The following is a 21,592-nucleotide window of genomic DNA, read 5'->3' as shown; positions in this document are numbered from 1 at the left end:
GGTGATACTAACTTAGTGGGGAAGCATGGTCAAAGCAGGATTCGGGTGGATGGAATAGAGATTATCTCTGTGCTATTCAAGGTTTAGGACACATTTTGGGTATTTTATAGCTCAGTGTTTCTGGTAACATGTTAGATATGCAAGTTTGGAGCTCACTAGAGCCACTAGAATTGTTCACACTGTACAATTGTCATCATGATATGATGTTTAGAAGATAAAGGGGGAAATGATATAAAATGTTCTTCTTTTTTAAAAAAAGCCACAAATTCACACTTCTCGTGATCATGGGATGGCATAGTTTCCTTTGAATAGAGATCCCTTCTTCATAAAACAAGAGTCTTAGGATGGGGTTAGAGATTTTCAACTCCAACATTTCATACCTATGTGGTTTCCACCCATAAATCGCTGTTCTCGCAATAAACATCCCTTTTACAAACCCTTGTGGAATTTTGTTCTTGGAAGGACACCATTTGCTATGCTCTTTATGGCCAAGTAATGGCAACATCATATTTAGGCTTCTCGTCCTGCTAATACCTCAGAAATAGAGGTAAAGCCAGGGAATTCACTGGAACAAGTGGCACTGTTCCCCCTGCAGCGGAATGTATGAATCTGTGTCAGTAAATTAGTGGATGTTGAACCAATTGGATCCATGGACTACATGAGGCAATCTCTGGGTATTTTTGTGATCTCAGAAACACACTAAAGGTCAAATTTCAGAAAGTTTGCTGTTTAAAAGCACATATTTGTTCTATGATCACATCTGAGTTTATTCCTGCATGCTTACCATTGGTGAGAGATTCTATTCTAGTAAATAGTACTGTTGGTCAGCACTGGAGAGCACAGTCTCCTCCTACCCAGGTGGTGTGATTGGCATGCTGTTTGACTCTCTCATTCTGCCCTCCCTGATACCTGTCAACACCAGTTTAAATGGCCATGGAGGCTGGGGTGGGGGCGGGCAGTAGAGAGGTGCATTGCATACTTCCAAAGGGACTCAGCTTCGGATCCCAGAACTCACATTCAGTTTGCAGTGGCTGTGCCATGCTTGGCCACCTCACACACATCTGTATTTCTACTTCTAAAGGATCCAACCCGATGCACTCCTCTGTCACCCACATACACGGCATGCCCATAATATCAAACACACACATCATGAGTAAAAATTTAAAAAAAGAAACCCTTTGCTTATAATGCCCACCTGAATTTGCCTCTGGGCTATTATTAGTGAATGTAACATGAAGTTGGTTTAAATGGTGGGCATGGAAACCTGATTAACATAGATTTTAAAGTGACTGAATAAGGAAAAGTGAAGGCAGAGAGAGGGAGTTCAGATTTTGTTGTGAAGGGAGATATATAACAGTGGAAGGGAAGGTTTTCTTACAGATGGATGTTGTTATTGAGAACATAAAAGGTGAGAATAGCCCAGGAGAGAGGAGAAACTCATAACAATCGAATGGAAGACAGTAGAAGATGCTGGGATACAGGACATAAGCCAAGGGCTTGGCTAACATAGGGGGCAAATGTTCTGTTCACTGTAACAGCCAAAACAGTGTTGTCCCAGCATGTAAACAGTCCTGAGATAGTCTTTTGCATGCTTGGTTTTGTTTGTTTGTTTGTTTTGTTTTTTGTTTTTATTTTGTTTTTTGTTTTTTGTTTTGAGTAGAGTAATAAGCAAGAGTACCAGCAGGAAGAGAAGAAACTGGTATGAAAGGAGAGACAGGCAGGGTTAGGTAAATTGTCTGGGGAGACAGAGACCACCAGGCTCTACTTCAGAATGGCAGTGGGGTATTGTTTTATGTGCAGGAGAAAATGCCAAGCATAGCACATGTCTAATACAACCCTCATGAAGAGAGCCTGGTAGCCAAAAGTGCAAGCTGAATTTGGTCCTGCAAGATAGGAAGCAAACATCTGAGGGGAGTGAAGGAAGAAGAGGGGAAATGGTTTAGAGGAAACGTGAGTTGTTGGGGAATCGCTCCCAGGAGAACATTCTGAGAACTACACATAGAACAGAGTGAATGGATCCAGAAGGCTGTTCAGAGTTGCCCTCCATTAAGCAGGAACCGCTGCCAGAGCATCTCCTGAGCTGTTGACTGGCCAGCCTCTTACACGTGGCTTCTGCCCTTGTCCACATACCCCACACTGTTGTGTATACCTGCTGTCCCCGTGAAGCTGTTACTGGAAACATTGTTTGAACACCTGTCTGAGGTTCAGCTGTCTGAGGTTCACCTGTCTGAGGTTCAGCTGTCTGAGGTTCACCTGTCTGAGGTTCAGCTGTCTGAGGTTCAGCTGTCTGAGGTTCAGCTGTCTGAGGTTCACCTGTCTGAGGTTCAGCTGTCTGAGGTTCACCTGTCTGAGGTTCAGCTGTCTGAGGTTCACTGTCTGAGGTTCACCTGTCTGAGGTTCAGCTGTCTGAGGTTCACCTGTCTGAGGTTCACTGTCTGTCTGAGGTTCACCTGTCTGAGGTTCACCTGTCTGAGGTTCAGCTGTCTGAGGTTCACCTGTCTGAGGTTCACCTGTCTGAGGTTCAGCTGTCTGAGGTTCAGCTGTCTGAGGTTCAGCTGTCTGAGGTTCAGCTGTCTGAGGTTCACCTGTCTGAGGTTCACCCTGTCTGAAGTTCACCTGTCTGAGGTTCAGCTGTCTGAGGTTCACCTGTCTGAGGTTCACCTGTCTGAGGTTCACCTGTCTGAGGTTCTGCTGGACCAGTGTCCCTGGGCCTCCCTTCCAGCCTCCCAGTCACTTTTCCAGTGAAGCTGTGCTGTCAAGAGGGGGAGGGGATTTTCCACGATTCACTGAGCTTTTGTTAAGAAAAAAAATGCCAGTCATTTTCTTGTAAATATTTTCTTTGAGGGACCTTGACCTTTTATCTCCTCTTCCCGAGTCACTCTTTTCTCCTCACAGAGCTCCTAGAACCAAGCTTGGCTGGCAAAGCTAAACACCACAGAGCTTCTCAGTGGCATTTCTTTGAAAAATAGGCAATGTTTTTCTTAAAGTAAGATCTTTTCTTCATTTTTCCCTCTCATTTTCCTTTGTCCTGCACGCTCTTTTCACTGAAACTGCAGGACATGTGTTCCCACAGTTACATAGCCAGAATTTAGAACTGCCATGGTGTTTATTCTTCAAACTCCCAGCAGTGTGCAAACAATTATGTATTTAGGACAGGAATTGCTGGTTAGTGGTCCAAGCTAGGACAATTGTACAGAAAATAGTTTTCTAAGATGCACATAGAGATGTTGTAAGCACAAAGAGAGGAATTTTCTCCTTATGCCAACTGCCCAGAAATAATAGTAATTGAGTGCATGGAAATCTATATGGAAATTTTCTTCCTTTTAAGAAAATCTGACATGACTTTTGATTGGTATGTATTCTCTCTCTTCCTGATCATCTCTGATTGGCTTGGAGATATTTGGGTCTTATTCTATTATAGTTCATGTCTGTATATTCTTATTCTCCACCAAAATATAGTATGAATTGTGCCGCTTTCTCCAAAATCTTTTTAGTTCATTTCCCTCCTTTTCAGCCTTTGTCCCAAGCACAACGCCTTCCCAGTAAATCCTTCCCGCCATCTCACCCCACCAATGGCTGCCTGTATCTACAGGATGCTATTATAACACCCAGAGGGGTTTTTTTCTTCTTTAATGTACTTGTTATATATACATATATGTAGTATTTGATACATTAAAAATGAGGTAAAATATATCTTCCTAGTTTCTCTATAACACTAAAACCTGAGTTGATAGAAGGCAAGGACTACCCATTTTTCAATCATTAGCAGTGTCTTGAAGCTAATTGGCACTAAATAACTAATTGTTGAAAAAATTAATGAAAATTCCCAATGCACATTTCTCCAGTTAAATTTAAGGGATGTATCATCATGTTCAGGGTTACTCAAGATCGACTATTTAACGTCTATAAAGATGCCTTTCAGAGGTAATATTGTATTCACACATTAAAATGTGTTTCTAGTTATGTATGTATGCAAGATGAACTTAAATATTTATACAGAATAACTTTTAGTTTTACTCGCCATGGCCAGATTAAAAGTACACTGCTAACTATGACGCTTGGCAAGCTAGTTACACAAACATTGACTTACCCCACACTCCAACCATCCTTGAAAACGCTATTTGAAATCTATAGAGTCAATAGAATCACTGTGACATAAAGCAAAACAAAATGGCATATGAAGATTCACATCCAATTTTTAAGTTTGATTCTGTGGGTATTTTCTGTAGTTGAATTAGTTGTATCATCAGTCACATTTTAAAAATCATTAATTAGTTAAATGTTATGATATTAAAGGCTATATATCATTTTATTTGTAACAACCAAAATGTCTAAATATATTTTATTTGAAATCTAATATATTGCTTAATTCCTATTTAACTCTTTTTGGATCTATTCATAAAGTATCATACCCTTCCAAATGTTAAAGATCATTGACTTTCAAACTTCGGGATTCCACAAAGAATATTTCTGCACTTTACAATTCTGTTTCTGAAATACTGTCCTCATTAGATCATATGAGTACTAGAGGATGGGTTATAAAGCACCACTACCATTTATCTCGGGGCTTTTATAGCAGTTAGCGTTTGCTGAAATGTGAGTGTGAGGTGTGTCTACACCAACTCCATCTTTTCTGGAGAAAAGTACTATTCTTGAGTTCATTGGTATCAGGACCGTTGTGCAGTATGACCTTGTGGAAAAAGCTTCGCAGTGTCCGTGGATATGGTTTACTCGCCCTTTTCTCCTAGGGTTCCCAGCCTTTTCTAGCACGAGTTGAGCTATTAAAATTGAGAGTATAGCTTGAGTGTGTTGCCTCAAGAGCTATTGACTTTTGAACTCCTGAACACTCTCTTTTAGCTGCTATCGAAATCTATTGAGCAACTGAAGCAACCAGGCAGCCACCTTGAAGAGGCAGAGGAGGAGCTTCAGGGGGACCAAGCCATGGAAGACAGAGCAACGTCTAAGGACAGCGGTACCGGGAAGGACAGCAGTGCTTGTGTGGAGGACACACTGGGACAAGTTGGGGCTGTGAAGGTCAAGGAGGAACCCGTGGACAGCGACGAAGATGCTCAGATACAGGAAATGGAATGGGGAGCAGGCTGCTTTATGCAACAGGTAATAGGAAAAGATATAGCCCCAGGATTTGTAATTAAAGTCATTATTTGAATATAGAATAGGTCTCAGATTTTTTTTTTTTTGGCTAAATGTTATGATTTCCTATCAGCTTCTGTTTCTGATTTTAGTGATTAAGAATTCTAAAGCAGGTAAAATGAATTCTTTTTCTATATAAAGTATCGCTCTATACTGATCTCTGAATGGGTATCGAGGTCTCATTGAACCTTCACTGATAAGAAAATGCCGTTACACTAAAGAAAATGCTATATAATATCCAAGTAATCAATAGGCTTTAAGCCCACCTCAAAGCCTGATCCAGCAGTTACTTCTAGAGAAAAATAAGCCTCACTGTCGTTTGTAGTTTTTATCTGCTGAGGTCTGTGAGTACAGAATATAGTCTCCCAGCCTGGTTAATGAAGCGTTCTATTAGATTTGATGTTTTTTAACATATAGATCTCAGTTTTCATACGACTGTACATACTGTATTATACTACAGTCTTGAACACTGTTGAAGGCAGTCCGCCCCATCTTCCTCTCCTTTTTTTTTATTTTTTTTTTATTTTTTTATTTTGTTAAATGGAAATGTTGTGGTTACCATGCCAGTAGCTCTAGGTTTTTGTGTAGATTAGAACTGAAAATCTTTCCAGTTCAGGTGGTCTTAAGTAGAGATGAAAAGAGAAGTTCTGTTTCGAACAGGACGTTAAGTCTGACATAGCGCTGCACCGCTGACTTAAGCCTTCTGTAACTTGCTGACATTATGTACTGGAAAAGATCAAATGGAGCTGACACAAGTATTGGTGAGAAGGAATGTACAGCGTGGTGGTCCAATCAGATGCTGTGATGTATGGACAGCTGTAGAAAGTACAGTGTGACTACCACCTGCTATCAAATTAAACCCAGTTTTACAGGAGGGTAGCTCACATTTATAGCTGATATCTTTAGAATCTCTTGCATACAGTTCCATGGCATACGTCATTACTGTTTTGGCAAATAAATAAATCTGAATGTTGGATTTGAAAGAATAATCTGCTTGTATATAATGCACCTCCAGAAGGACTATGTCCTCTGATGCTCTACGGATGCAAACAACTTTGAAGGCAATGGGAGATAACGTTCCTTTGAGTCAGTTCTTTGGGAGGTTCCTGCTGTTCTACCGGAAGGCAGTTCTGTGGAGGGACAGGAGCGCTTTGTGGAAACAGGAAGTCCAAGTGACTCATGTAGGGGGGCCTGTAGGAGAAAGAACCCAGCCATAGTGTTCTAGGCTTTCTGTATCTCAAGGGTGTTCTGTGAATCGATTTATTGTCTAAGAAAGTCACCCCATGAGTAGGGAACCCTTACGAAAGCCATTCTCTGGAACGTTTCCTCAATATTCCCTTTGGTATGTCTGCCTTGTTAACAGGTTTACTTTTGTTAAGCTCGTTACATGTGCGCTGTATTAAGATACATTTAATATGGATAATCCAAACTGATCGAGAATCTTCGTGAGTTTTTTCTTTATTAAAAATATTTATATTTCATAATTCATGGTATTTTAAGGTGTAGTATCCTGTTTCAGGGAGACATAGCACTTTTGCCAAATATAGACTTTGTTCAACTGTATGTTATTGACACGTGTTGTTTACATTTTGCTGTGACATTTAAAACTATTTCTTTTAAAATGTTCCTGCTAAAGATACATTATCCTTTTTTAAAAAGTCTCCATTTGAATTAAATTAACATAACTAGAGTTAGAAAGATAAAAGGTTTTCCACATAATGAAAGTCCTTCTGATAACCTGACACCTAGTTCTCATAGGCAAATCTCCCTACCACCAATATGTTTGGGTTAACATATTCCTTCATATTAAAATGACTTTTGTCAGTTGTTTTGCATTAAAAAATATGGCATGCCTAAGATAAAATTGTATATTTTTCCATCTCATAAATATTCATTTTTTTCAAATTCTTTTTTCAATCTCATAAAAAAAGGGATAGTGCATCTTTTAAAATACATTTTATTTGGGGAGGAACATGTGGCAGAGCAGACTTTTGTATAATATTACTTCAAAGATAATGTGATCACAAACAAAAAAAAAACCCTATTTTTTATAATGTCATTTGAGAGAACTTCATCAGTATATTTGGTGGACGTTAATTGTTTGAATTTGATAGTCTTTGAATTTAGTCAAGAAACTATCTGGAACCAGTACAAAATAAAAAATAAAAAAAGCTGGACGTAACTAACCTTAGAATTAACTAATCAATGTCTTCTAAAATCTACTGTATTTATTATGATTTACACCCTTGGAGGTGATCTCTTGTTTTGTGTTGTAAATATATTGTTTGTATGTTTCCCTTCTTGCCTTCTGTTATAAGTCTCTTCCTTTCTCAAATAAAGTTTTTTTTAAAAGATCCCTTTTCATACATTTGGCTTTGTGTAAACGTGATATATTTAATAGAATTCGCAACCTGCGCATTAGATCACACATACAAAAATTATTTCCATTTTTCGTTGAAACAAGAAAATGAAGATATTTTGAACAGTTGCTTCTAATGCCATTTAAAATAACACATTCAACAATAACTATATTGAACTATTTATATCAGTCATTATCAACCAGAAAATGTGTAAAATCGGTTGCATGCTCCATTTTGTAGTGTGACCTTTTTAAGATGTGTTATCTTCTTTGGTATTTAAATTAAAATGTCATCCTCTAAATATAAAAAATATAAATAGTCCCTAATGCTATTCAACTTAAAAATTATTTTAAAACTTTAACATGGACTGGCAGGAGCTCAGTATTAGCTACAGGCATCTGTCTCCAAACCTAACAACATGAGTTCCATTCCCAGGTCCCAGAAACTGGAAGGATAGAACTGACTCCCCTGATTGTCTTCAGACTACATAGCACCTGCACTGCCACACACACACACACACACCACACACACACACACACACACACACACACACACACACACACACACACACAAACACCACACACACATACACACACACACACACACACACACACACACACACACACACACACACACACACACACAAACACACACACACATACACACATACCACACACTCAATGCACACACATGTACACACACATAAACACACACACACACACACACACACACACACACACACATAAACACACACACATACAGACACACATACATACACACAAACATACACACACACCACACACACACTACCACACACACACAAACACACACACACACAAACACACACACACACGTAATTAAACATTTTAAAATTAGCCAACATACTCCCTTGAATAACAAGCTCTCAGTAAACATTAAAATGAATCTATTTACAAGGAGATTCTGAACCACAGATAAAAGTGACAGTGAACAAATTTAAAAAGGAAAGAGTAAGTCTATGAACTCTCCGTATCCGGCGGTAGTTACAGGGATGCTGTGTGTTAAATAGAGAGACAGATAAAGAAACCTTTGTTGAGCTCCAAGGTTTAGCTTGGGCTTCCAATCTATTGCCAAGAAAACAGAACTACAGAGTGCATTCCTATGTGTTTCATTAAAAGGGTTAAATGGGTTTCTTTTTAGCGGACCCTGGTTCATTTAATCTATTCCTGAATGCTATCGTGCAAATCACAACAGTACTACAGTAATAATACAGGAGGTGTTATCATTCTCTCAGCGCAGGGGAAGGTGACAGCTGAGGCATAGCTTCCTACTTATTTCGTAGAAAGCACAGCAGTAGTCTTCAAGAATTTTATGTTCACTAGACTTGTGCTTGCAAAAGTGTTAAAAGAGAATTCGAGCAGAATGTATTTTCCAATCTAGTGCCTTACTCGTGTAGGGTTGAATAGCTGAGTAACTGTTAAATTTGTCTCTTTTTCCCCCAATAATTGGAGCATGCAGTTTTAAATATCTGTGTATGGACAAAAAAAAATTGGGTATACAACTGAGGATTAAATGAATACATGATTCAGGTCTGTAATTGTAACCAGCTACAGTGAAGAGCTTGGGGTTAGAAGAGGACTTGGGGATTGTTGGTCACTTCATTAACATCCCCATACCCATTTTAAAGAGAGAAGCACAAGTGCAGTGAGTCGAAGAATGGAGACAGATATTAGGAAAATAGGAAATGCACCTTCTGTCTCGAGCTAAGACTCCCTTTAAATGTTAACCCGTTTCTATCCGTATGGCTGTGCTTCCTCGCATAATGACTTCCTGGAGTCTCGGAAACTGTATTGACGATGCAATGTTTTGTATCTCACTTATAAAATGAATTTTATTTTTAACAATGACAAACCTAAAAAATAAAACAAATGCATGACCTGTAGATGCAAGTACCTTAACTCTATTAACCCCTTCGTCCACCTGTACTTACCACATTTAGGCCTTACCACGACACTTTGAGGTGTGCGTTGCACAGAGCACTGGAACACAGGGAGTGAAATCAACCGTACTCATTTCCTGGCAGTGACAGTCCACCTTGAAATGTGAACATGGGCACTTCAGCCCTGGAGTCCCCAGCCCTGACTCCTGTGCTGTGTGTGCAGATGTTCCCTCCTATCTATCTACCTTATCCAGCTGTTCCTAGGCTTTGCTCCCTCCAAATAATTTCTCCTTTCCACCAACATTAACTGATTTGAATCATTTCTTCAAAACATTACTATAAATGACAAGGGTAGAATGATTTTTTGTTATTCGTAGGTGAGAGTTTTGTGAGCAGTTCTTACCTTCTCCCAGCCAAAGTGAAGTCCAATGCTCAATAGGATACCATCCCTTACAGACATTTGAAGTACCGAGGCCACACTGATAACTACTTTGTCCAAAATTGGTCCATATAAAATGTGAAAGAGGTAAATGGGATTATTTAGAGGATTCTAGACTCCAAGAGGGTTGTCTAATTCAAAGGTACATGAAAACTTTCTGAGGGAAATTTAAACTCTGATGACATATGCTGGTTCTGATCCCACACCGGTATATCATGTCCTGAATCCACATGAGTCATGCATGCCTTTGGGGACAGTCTAATTCCCAATCAATTTTGAGGAGAGTAGAGGACCTCGACTATTTCCTAATACATGATCTAATTTAATTGCTCATGACTTTAATCACAGATCTTCTGATTCTTGGAATAATTCTTGGGATTATCTCATGCATTTTTCTCATTGTCTTCTGCCATGTGAATCAGTTGTAGGTTATTCTTCTGCAATATGAATCAGTTCTGCTATTATACACTACTCTTATAAATAATGTTTGTCCTTTTCATCCATTTATCTCTGCTAATTTAAATAATTTATTAGCTGCTCTCTATAGCTTTGTTCGACCATAACTTATCAGATTTGATTTGCCAGGGTGGACATTTCCTATCCATGAGCTCAGACACTGTATGTCCTTCTGTCGCCAGCTTCTTCCCTTTTACATCATAGCTCAGGTACAAGAACTAATGAGTTACTGAGGAGCATTGCAGGGATGGAAATGGTTTATGAAAGGAAATAAGTCTGAAAGAAAGACCGCACAGTGCCTGAGTTCCTCGGTCTAAAATACTGGCATTTGTCAGTAGTTACTTACTTACTGACCTGCAGTAACATTCCACTACATAAATTGTATGCTATACAATTTGTCAATCATCAGGTGTACTACATTGGATTATTTCTACTAATAATGAAACTATGGACATTCATATACAAGCTTTGTTTCTCTGCTAACAGATACTCTTATTTGTCTCCAGTAACTTCCGAATCAATTAGCAACTTTACTTTTCAAAAGAGTAACAATCTCTCTCCTCATGGCCTTCCTACTAACAGTATCTCTGGTTCCCAAATTTTCCCCACCTCTCCAATACATTGTGTGCCTGCTTGCCCCATGCCCCTCTGCTTGTGTGTGTGTGTGTGTGTGTGTGTGTGTGTGTGTGTGTGTGTGTGTGCGCGTGTGCACGCATGCGCACATATGCTTATATTGTACCTCATGTTGTTCATCCTTGTTCTTTGAGGCAGGGTCTCTTGCTGAATCTGAAACTCAACAAGTAGCCTAGGCTGGCTAGCCAGAGAGCCCCAGAATGCCTCCTGTCTTTGTCAGACCAGTACGGAGATAAAATGTGTATGCAACCGTACACCTTCGTTCTGTGGGTTCTGGGGGTATAATCCAGCTCCACCTGTTTGCTGTGGAAGTGCTTTACCGTTTGAGCTCTCATCCCAGCCCCATTGTCCCCATGTCTGCTTCTTATGGTGCCATGATGATAGCTGGGAAGTGCATTATTCTTGAATTGATTTCTAAGTCACCCTAGATTAATGATCATGAACAATTTTTCATCTGCTGATTTCGCATTTGAGGAACTCTTTAGAAAATGTCCATTCACATATCTGCCACTTTAAAATCATCTCTTCATTATTGAGCTTTGAGATTTAACAAATGCATATGCTTACTACAGCTCCCCTCAGAAATTCACATTAAAAACTCCGCCATTCTGTGTATTTCTCTATAGTTTCCCTGATAACTTACCTTCATTATCAAACACCTTAAATCTTAATAAAACCTACCTTTATTTTCTTTTGTCTTTATGCTTTAGAGGTTGTCATTTAAGAAAGCAACTCCTGACACAAAATTGTAAAGATTTATGTTCTCTGCTAAACATTTGCAACATGCAGTTTCTGGCTTATGAATCATTCTTAGTTCTACATATCATCATTAAAATTATTTTGCTTTTGTGCATTTGTGTATTTTGATAGTTTAGACAGGTTACTGCTGTACACCGCAGATTGGATGAGAGTCCTCCTACCTCAGCTTCCACAGTGTTTGTGTTACAGCCTGCCTGGGCTTGGGTTGGGAAAGCATCTCTTTCTAAGTGTTGGGCTCTCCTTTCTTACTCATCACCTCTTTTCCTTATTTTTGGTGGATTTGAAGCTTGCTCTCCTGCTGTCCCTGCTAATGACTCTCAGCACTTTCTAACCTTTGATGTAGTTTAGCTATTTGCAAAGAGGCGAGAGGCAGCTGCTCCCGTCTTGATGTTTATATTTGATATTAATTGGGCGAAAGAATAGATTTGTTTTTTATAAGGAATGTCTCGTGGGAGTGCTATCTTCAAAATGAATCAGTGAATTATCTCCGTAACTGTGGTTCCTCATATCTGCCACTGTCTAATTTCCACTTAAATTTTCATGTTGTGTTAACTCTTGTGTTTGTTCTTTGAGTTTCCTGATTCTGTTAACAGAATTTTTAGAAAGATTTAGATTGGGTACCCACATATAGCTATTGAGCATTTGACATGTGGCTGACTAGAATCATACAGGGCCCCAAGGACAGACTAAGGACAAGATTTCAAAAACATAGCAAAAGTTGTATCATTATTGAAATCCTTCTCATCGGATCACATATTGAAATGAAAATGTTTAAATATATGGGATCATATAACAACCCTGAAATTAATTTTACTTATTTTCCTTTTTCAATATAGATAATTCAAAAGTCATGATTATATATGTGGTTTTCATCCATGGCTCATGCTATTTTTATTTATCTACATTTAAAATTATATAATAAGTATATTTATACAAATAAAGGATTCATACAATGAATTTGTTTCTAGAGTAAGACATCCCCATTTCTGTTTCTATTTCGGTTCTGGATAGAGCTTATCTCATAATTTTGGAATGTGGACTGTGAGACCTGAATAAGAGATACCGTGCCAGCACATCCCCATCAGACTTAGACGGAAGCAGGCAAAGCGTAGATCTCTTGGATATATGAATTGTTTAAAAGTTGAGAGACTTTCCTTCTTTACCTTAAAGACAACTCAAAGTCTTTTTCATTTTTCTCTGTAAGGACTGTTCACTGATTGTACCTTTCCCATCTCAAGATAGTAAATTTAATGATGAAATATGTTTATTCTTGTGAATAGCAGAAGTACCCACCATTTGGACACCATGATAGATTGTCCATTAATTTTTCTCCATTAGAGACAATTCCCTTCCAAGAAGTTGTTACCCTTTGTCTATGTTCTAACCGTCACATCTTTTCACCCCTGTCTGTTCATGCCTCAGTCACTGCCCCAATTAGCATCAACATAATTCCCTGGTAGTGAGTGTCATGATAATGGTTGCCTTTGCACTTGGTGTACCAATCGGATTAACAATATGAAATACTATTTCATGTTCTCTACAGTAAAATCTTGTTTCATGTAAATAGTATCAGAGAACACCAGTTTAATTCAACCACACACTCTGACTTGGTACATTTCCCAATCTAAAATGTCCTAATATCCTAGTGGGTGCAGGCTACATAACACATTTGCAGTAGGTACATGGGTCTAGTCAGCAAGGTTTCTTCAAGTGTTTATTCCTGTCTTGTAAGCCCTGACTTCCTTTCCCACATCCTGCTGTCCCTTCATGTGGTATCTGTGAGTTGTCCAACTCATTTGAGCTCTATCCTACGTGCAATGACTTCCATCAACTCTCTCAAGTTATCTTCTTCATACTTTGTTTCTGTTGTTATATTTTCATGCTGCTCGATGTGAGGGAAATATACTTAGTTACTGGTGGCTCTGCACCTGTGAATGGCCCCATTAACTCCATTTGAACAATTGTTGTTTTCATTCTACACAATAAATTGCTACCAGCATTTTTCATATTGCTTTACTGACTTCCTTTTATTTACTACATGAGACAGAGCCTTCCGACTTAGAATGTTTATTGAACTGTATCTCATTGGTAATGACTCTCTTAAACCAGTTCTATTAGAACTACTATTTCATATTCATGACTAGTAAATGTAGTTTTTTCTACACCACTTTGTGCTCCTGGCTTGCTGGCATGAAAGCACCCACCCAGGACCTACTTCATATCAGTGAATAGAAAACACACGCATATGTCAGTTATTCTTAAAATGACATGGCTAACTCAATAACTGGTCACTCCTGAATCTTTGCCTGCTACTGTAGGCCCAGTCAGGGAAGTGGGCCAATCAAAATCTGATTGGAGGTAAGGATCTTCAGCACAAGTAAACACAGATTTCTGATCAAAGCACCAGAACTACTCTCTACAGTTATGATTTTATGTTTTGTTGGGGTTGGAATTTTTTTTTCTTTTGGAGACAGTCTGCAGACTGACCTTGAATCCCCTGTAAAGTAGAGAATGATCTTGTAGTCCTTATCCTCCTGCCTCCCCTTCCCCATTGCAGGAGTCAACATCACCAACTTAAATCTGTTTGTTTTCTATCAAATGCTCTGAGAATTTTTTTTTGTGTGTCTGCTTAGGTGAATAATGAAGGGCATGTAAGGATGTAGTTTCTGATAGCTTCTTGACCTTAGATCATTTACTCCATGAATTTGAAGAACCATTCGTCTTTTGTTACTATCATTCAACATTGAGAACGTCTCTCTGACAATCTTTTAGTGTCTTATATGTGTACTGGTCGTGTTTGTTGGCCATTAGATGCCCTTTTTCTTTTCTACATGTTGTGCAGACTAAATTACTTTAATATTGAATTCTGAAGTATGCTTTGTAAAGTTTAGTTTTTACTTTTTTGTGACAAACTTCTTAATATAAACGACTCGATTCTGTTACATTTTACTTTCCCAAATATTAACCCGGCCCTCTCTGCCGATGTTGCCTAGTACACGCGCTGTGCCTTCATGTGCCATTGTATGGAACCTGTGGAAATTTTCTTCCTAGAACATAGTTCTGGAATCAGAACTCTCAGTTTCTCATATTGGCTGCTGTTGCATGATAATTCGAATTGTTTTTTTAATGAAGTTTGTTCTTTGATCACTAAACATCCTAATTTTTACTGAGTTTTAAAATTACTTTTCAAAATATAGGTTATAAAACACACTATTATGTATTTTGGCAAGTGTGTGTGTGTGTGTGTGTGTGTGTGTGTGTGTGTGTGTGTATCGCTCCAAAAAATTTCCTCGCCCAGATTTAAAACCAATTTCCCATTCTCACTCTTTGCCCATATCCAGCCAATTACTGATTCTCTGTCAGCATTCATTGCTTTTGAGTTTTATAAGTGAATTTTAGTTTTTATTTAAAAAAAAAAAACACTTTTGTTCTATATCTTTTTCATTCAGACAAACATCTTTTAAAAATCCACTGATGTGTCAGTAATGATGAGTTTTTAATTCATCAGCAGTGTTCCATTGCTTAGATATACCTCAGATGCTTATGCATTAATTTAGTGGTCAAAATTAGAGTTACGTGTGTGTGTGTGCGCGTGCATGTGTGTGTGTACTTTTATCAAATATAAAAATTACAGACCTCTTTGTAGACATTGGGATTTTGCTTCTCTGATAAATTTTCATAAATTGAATTATTGGGTTGGATGATACATGTATGTTTTGCTTTAAATACCCAATTTTTTCATTTGTATATCCTTTTATTTTTGTCTCAGGGACATGCATTGGATGAAATATTCTAGTTCCATGGTTCACCAATATTTTCATCTACCCCATAGTGTGCCTTGTGTTCCTCAAAGCAGAATGTCTCAGTTTTGACATGGCCATTCTTCCCACTTTTCTTCTAGAAATGATTTATTTCTGTTTCCTTCTAGTTTGCTTTTTACATTTAGGGCTTTATGTATGGTATGAAGCCCATCATTACTTCTGGTTGCTTTAACTTTTCAAGGACATTCTCAGAAATTATTCTTTGAATTATTTTGGTGCTTTTAAAGAAAATTATTGAATACAGCGTATGTGCAAATGTCTAAATTTTATTTTATTCTCCTGAACTCTGATTCATACCAGCTATAGACCCCAGATTTCTGTTGCTGTGTAGTAGATCTTAAAGTCACAGTGCGCAGTGTTTACTATTTAATATTCCCAGTTGTCTTGCTTTCTGGGGTTTCCATCACTTGTTTAAATGCATCCTTCTTTGGATGGCAATTTTCTTTGCTTTACTCATGTATTTCTGGGAATTTGCACATCTTACACTCGAGAAAATGCAAGCTCTTATTTGCTCTAGTCTTTCGTTCCTCCTGCCTTTCTCACATTTCTCTACCAGGACTTCTCCTCTGTTTAGAGGTATGAGAGTCTACGTTTCCCTTGTTCCGTTTTCTCTGATTATTTCTATAGATATCTTCAGTCATTATCTCCCTCCTTTATACCTAGTCAATAAATATCTGTTAATCACATGTAGTGCATCTTCCATCCAACACATTTTTTTTTTATCTCAAAGGCTCCTTTGGTTCTTTTGTGCATTTTCTGATTTCTCTACTCTGTATTGGCAGAGCCTTCTTATTTTTTTGTCTTTTTTATTATCAGTTTTTTATTTACATTTCAAATATTATCGCCACTACCAGTTTCCCCTCCACAACCCCCCATCCCTTCCTCTCTCCCACTGCCTCCCTTAGGGTGCTGCCCACCTACTTCTGCCTCAGAAGCCTAGTGTTCTCCTATCCTGGATCTTCAAGCCTCCACAGAACCAAGGGCTCCCTTCCCATTGATGCCAGATAAGGCCGTCCTCTGCTACATATCCAGCTGGAGCCATGAGTACCACCTGCTCACTCTTCGGTTGGTGCTTTAGGCCCTGGGAGCATTGGTGGGGGGGGTCTGGTTAGTTGACATTGTTGTTCTTCCTATGAGGATGCAAACCCCTTTAGCTCCTCTAGTCCTTGTCCTAACTTCCCCACTGGGGTCCCTGAGCTCAGTCCAATGTTTGGCTGTGTCTGTTCACATCTGTATTTGTCATGCTCTGGCAGAGACTCTTAGGGGAGAGCTATACGGGCTCCTGTCGGTAAGCACTTCTTGGCCTCATCAGTAGTGTCCAGGTTTGGTGTCTGTAGCTGGGATGGATCCCCAAGCCTTTCCTTCAGCCTCTGCTCTACCCCATGTCCCTGCATTTCTTTTTGACAGGAGCAATTCTGGATTAATATTTTTGAGGTGGATGGGTGGCCCCATCCCTCAACTGGGGGCCATGCCGATCCACAGGACATGGTCTCTACAGGTTCCCTCTCCTCTTAGTTGAGTATTTTGGCTAAAGTCCTCCTTCTTGGGTCCCTAGCATCTGGGACTTTCTAGTGGCCACCCCCAGTTCCTTCTTTAGCTCATTTTTACTGACACTGCTATTTCCACATCTGTTCCTACTGTTTAATTTTTCTCTTGAATGCAGTTTTTCTTTCTCACTCCTTTTTAGACCTAGATAATGTTACTGAGACAGTACACAGCTTAAGCTTGCCCCTTTTTTTTGTGCCAGAGTTTTCTTGGACAGGCACATGGCTGCCTTTCTTGTGAGTGTAGTTGTGCCTCACTCTACCATGTGAGTCATCAGGTCCCCACACAGGACTGAGTGACACAGGAGTAATCCTTTAGCCCACTGTCTAGGGACAAGGACTATGGGGAAGAAGAGTAGAATTCATCAAGAATAGCATTAAAATGAATATAGCTAATTTGGGGGGAACCTACTTTGGTTCCACTTCAGATATGTATTCACCTAAGAATCTGTCACTTGTTGACACTCACAAGGTCATTTTCCTGGGAAGGTTTGGCCTTATTCTACTAGGCTTTGAATTTACCAGATTTTGGGCATTTTTATATTCAAATGTTTATTTCATATACAAGTATGTAAGGACAAGCATTAAGCTTTCCTTACATGTACACAAGCCAACACAGACAACTAACTGGCTAGGCATGGCTAGGCCTTTGCATTTTCAATGATATTTATGCTGTAGTTTCATTTAATGCAGCTTTTAAGATTCCACATGGGAAAACTAGAGTACAGTCTCATAGTGAGAAATGGAGAACTGAGACTGCGGAACAGGATAGAGACCTACAAATAAATCTGCACAAACGATTTTCAACAGACGTCAGGAATGCTTCAGAGAATGGTTTTCAGTAAATGTTATTAGGAAAACTGGATTACCACATGCAGAAGAATACAATAAGATGCCCCCATTCTCAGGAATACTTTACATAAAATATTAGTTAAAATTGATTATTTAAATATAATACCCGAAATTGGAAAACCCATCAAGGAAACATACCATCGTAGTATTCTATAGGCAACTAATTCTTGGCTAAGACTTAAAAACAAAAGGCAGACAGGTAGATGACATCCAACTGGAAAGCTCTTTCATACCCAAGGAAACAAAGAGAAGACAAAGTCTACAAAGTAGAAGAAAACATTTGTCAGCTATGTAATCTGAGAAAGATGAATCAAAATGTGTAAGAAATCCAGCATCTCAATAGCGAGACTACAATGAGTTGATTTTTAGAAATAAACAAAGCACTCTCTAAAGGAGACAGCTAGTGATAATATATATATGCAAAAATATGCAACATCACCGATCATCACAGAAAGCTAGGGAGCGCTGCAATGAGATACTATCTCCTATGTTCTAAAGAGATGCTTACGAAAGTGATGAGGACGCCTCATCCCTACAGAGGATGCGGATGACAGACTCCTGACACACTGTAAGTAGACATGTATGCCTTGCAACTGTATGGAAAGCAGGATAAAGTCACCAAAAAATCCTGAAAGAAGCAATCCCAACACTGAGTATTGAAAGACGTTAATTCAGTGAGTAGGAGATGTCAGCACAATGCTAAGTTCATAGTGAACTTATTTGAAATAGGTGAGGTATAGGGTCTGAAATAGTGACCATCAACAGATGAATGAATAAATTAAAGATGGTACCTATATATAATTGGATGTTATTCGTCTATAAAAAATGAGCAACCCTGTCATATAGGACAAGATAGATGAGTCTAGTAATTATTATGTGAAGTAAACCAGGCACAGACATACAGATTATACGCACTATCACTCGTGCAGAGTCTTCACATACTGTGAGATTATGTAAGTGGGGAAGTCATGATCTACAATGACAATGCCTTCTATAAATCTTTAAACTAAAATTCCCTTTCAATCTTGGAATTCCTGATCCTTCTGAGAAAGTATTCCTTACCTTTAATTTCTCTCACAGTGCTTACTCACAAGCTTCTTCACCCAGATTGACAACTGCGAACTCATAGTTTGTTTTTTTTAATTAGAGTCACTGAAAAATGAAAACTCTCAGTTGAAAAATTGAGTGACATCTATCAGCCTAGGCATATTGTTGTAGAAACGTCAAAGGGCATGTCTGCTTTTAGTGATTTGGTCTTGTGTAAATTCTATGACTAAAGTGAATTTAGATCGAATTATTCTATTCTGTCAGAAACTCTGAGAGGTAAGAAGGTAGGGTTGCTCAGAACGTTCCAAAGACCGCAGAGGTGACTCTTTGGTCTTAACCTCCCAATCTGTAGTAAGGTAAAGAAAGCAGAAGATGCAAAACACACACAGTAGGAAATGAGCTGCTAGTAGTGTTTCATGTGTGATTTGGAAGTACTGAAGGCCCATTTTATTTGGTGTATTAGAATATTCTGGAATATTCAGAATACTGACTTCCAGTGTTGGTAAACCTTAGGGGAAGGTTTCTCTTCCATCCCAGTTAATTACTAAAGACTCATGAATGACTCTGAAGTAACATAGGAAGTTCTTAGACTTTGGCATAAAGCAAGGTTTGGGGGACTTTTGTGAATAAATGACTTCTAATTCTTGGATGGTGTGCTGATGCTGTATATTTTTTAATGGCTACACTTTTCCCTTCACTAAAATAAAAGGTTTACTGTTACATTTTGTGTGTGGCCAGGCAATGGCATGGGGAAAAGCTGTTTCCTGCTATTTAATTTAATTAGCCAAATCACATGCCAGCCTTCGGGCATGTCACTCTGGACCTCTGAGGCTCTTTGTCCGTCAAAGAGATGGACAATATCTTGGCTTTGTTGAGTAGCTGGGGATGCTGCAGATAAAACCACTGAGATCCTCACTGTTTGTTTAACCAAATCTTTGCAGTTTTACCATTTGGCTATGGTTTGTTTTGGAGGGAAAAATGACATTTTGGCCTTTGACAGGAAATACAGAGCATCTTGAAAAAGAGCCAATGTTCTCAGTGGTTTAATACATTTGAAAACATCTGCATTTCCTAGTCTAAAAATCTTGGAGAGAGTGTCACTCTTCTGGTAGGCACTTTAGACAGCCATTGTATTGCTGTGTTTCCTGACTTTTCTAGCACACTGCTATTTTAATTAAAGACTTCTTTTGTGGATTTTTGTGACTATATTTTAGTAAGGTTGTTTGTTTGTTTGTTTGTTTGTTTGTTTTGCCTTATTGAACCTAAATCTTTCAATGAATTCATTGAGGAAGAAGAAAATGTTTCACATTTTACTTTGTTTTGTCCTCCTAAGAAGATGTATGTTTCATTTAGTTTCATGTGAACAACAGCAGTCAGCTCCTCTAGTCAGCTCACAAATGGTCCCCAGTATTTAGATTTTCTTTCCAGATCAAAGATGTTTAAAAATTTTTGCCTTGTAACTCCTGTGTTCAAACTTTATATATCCCTAAAGATAGTAAGGCTATAAATTTGCATGTGTGGGAAAAGAACTAGAAAATTTAAAGATGTATGCCTTACTGTAGAAACTCTGTGTGGAGTGACAAGTCAGTTACAGGGCAGTGACTTGTCCAGAAGTACACCAGCATGATTATCAACAACAGTACAACCAGGAACATCATCTTCATTAACAACAAGATCATCATCAACAACACTACCACCACCACCAACATCATCAACAACACTACCACCACCAACAATAGCATCATCAACACTACCACCACCAACAATAGCATCATCAACAACACTACCACCACCAACAATAGCATCATCAATAACACTTCCGCCACCACCAATAACATCATCCACAACACTACTGCCACCACCATTACCAATAACATCAACACAATCACGAACATTATCATCAACAATACCACCACCAAAACATCATTGTCAATGGCAACACTACTGCCACCACCACCACCATCATCCAACAGCCTGAGCCCCAGCACCAGCACATGCTGATTTGAGAAGTGAGTCTTCCATTTGAGAAAATCCTCTTAATTGAAAGCATTTTTACGAATGATTGCTTTATCTTACATACTGGCAAACACATTTATTCTTGCAAATATATACTCATTGGAGAATGAATTAATTTATAATGTGTACTCTTTAGTGTTAATGTTTAGTTGAAAAATAACAGCAGACTAAATAACTAAAAAATAGCACAACTAGAATTTCAATGAAATTAATGATGAGGTGACAGTTGAAAAATAGAGGTCATCCTAAAAATTTGTTTTTTAAAGAAAAAAGTGTTAACGTAAAAGTCTTAGAATAAAGATTTTTAAATGATACAACTTTATTTCACTAAAGAATACATACTTTGTGGACTATGAAGAAAGTTGTGAAATTTCAAATAAATATGTAGAATTGTGCAGCTGTGCCCAAAATCTTTGTAAACTGATGGGTTTGTGAATTAAGGTAGCTTACCCAAAGCATAGATCCACATTTTCTGAAGCATCATAAAATTTTATTTCATACATACAATTATGAATGTATGGCTGCTTATGTGAACTTTACAGTGTCCCTCATCTATTTCTTTTATCGAGATATAGTAAACAAATTTACTTCAGTCC

General features: G+C 38.4%; 1 protein-coding gene across 8 annotated transcripts in view; it reads left to right on the top strand.

Moving 5' to 3' along the window:
• The window catches only part of Hdac9 (histone deacetylase 9), a 756,932-nt gene that overhangs the window by 439,156 nt on the left and 296,184 nt on the right, over positions 1-21,592 (top strand). For 7 of the 8 annotated variants that reach the window (XM_032907646.1, XM_032907641.1, XM_032907644.1 and 4 more), the window contains one exon: positions 4,858-6,096. In XM_032907646.1, the coding sequence (XP_032763537.1) occupies positions 4,858-5,166 (309 nt within the window). In that variant the 3' untranslated portion in view covers positions 5,167-6,096. Of the gene's footprint in view, positions 1-4,857; positions 6,097-21,592 lie in introns of those variants that run through there. The other variant, XM_032907647.1, reaches the window with a different exon arrangement.

The sequence above is a fragment of the Rattus rattus genome, chromosome 7, assembly GCF_011064425.1.
Source record: "Rattus rattus isolate New Zealand chromosome 7, Rrattus_CSIRO_v1, whole genome shotgun sequence".
In the NCBI taxonomy this organism is placed as follows: Eukaryota; Metazoa; Chordata; class Mammalia; order Rodentia; family Muridae; genus Rattus; species Rattus rattus.
Note: the sequence above shows the minus strand (reverse complement) of the source record. Positions and strands in the feature narration are given on the sequence as shown.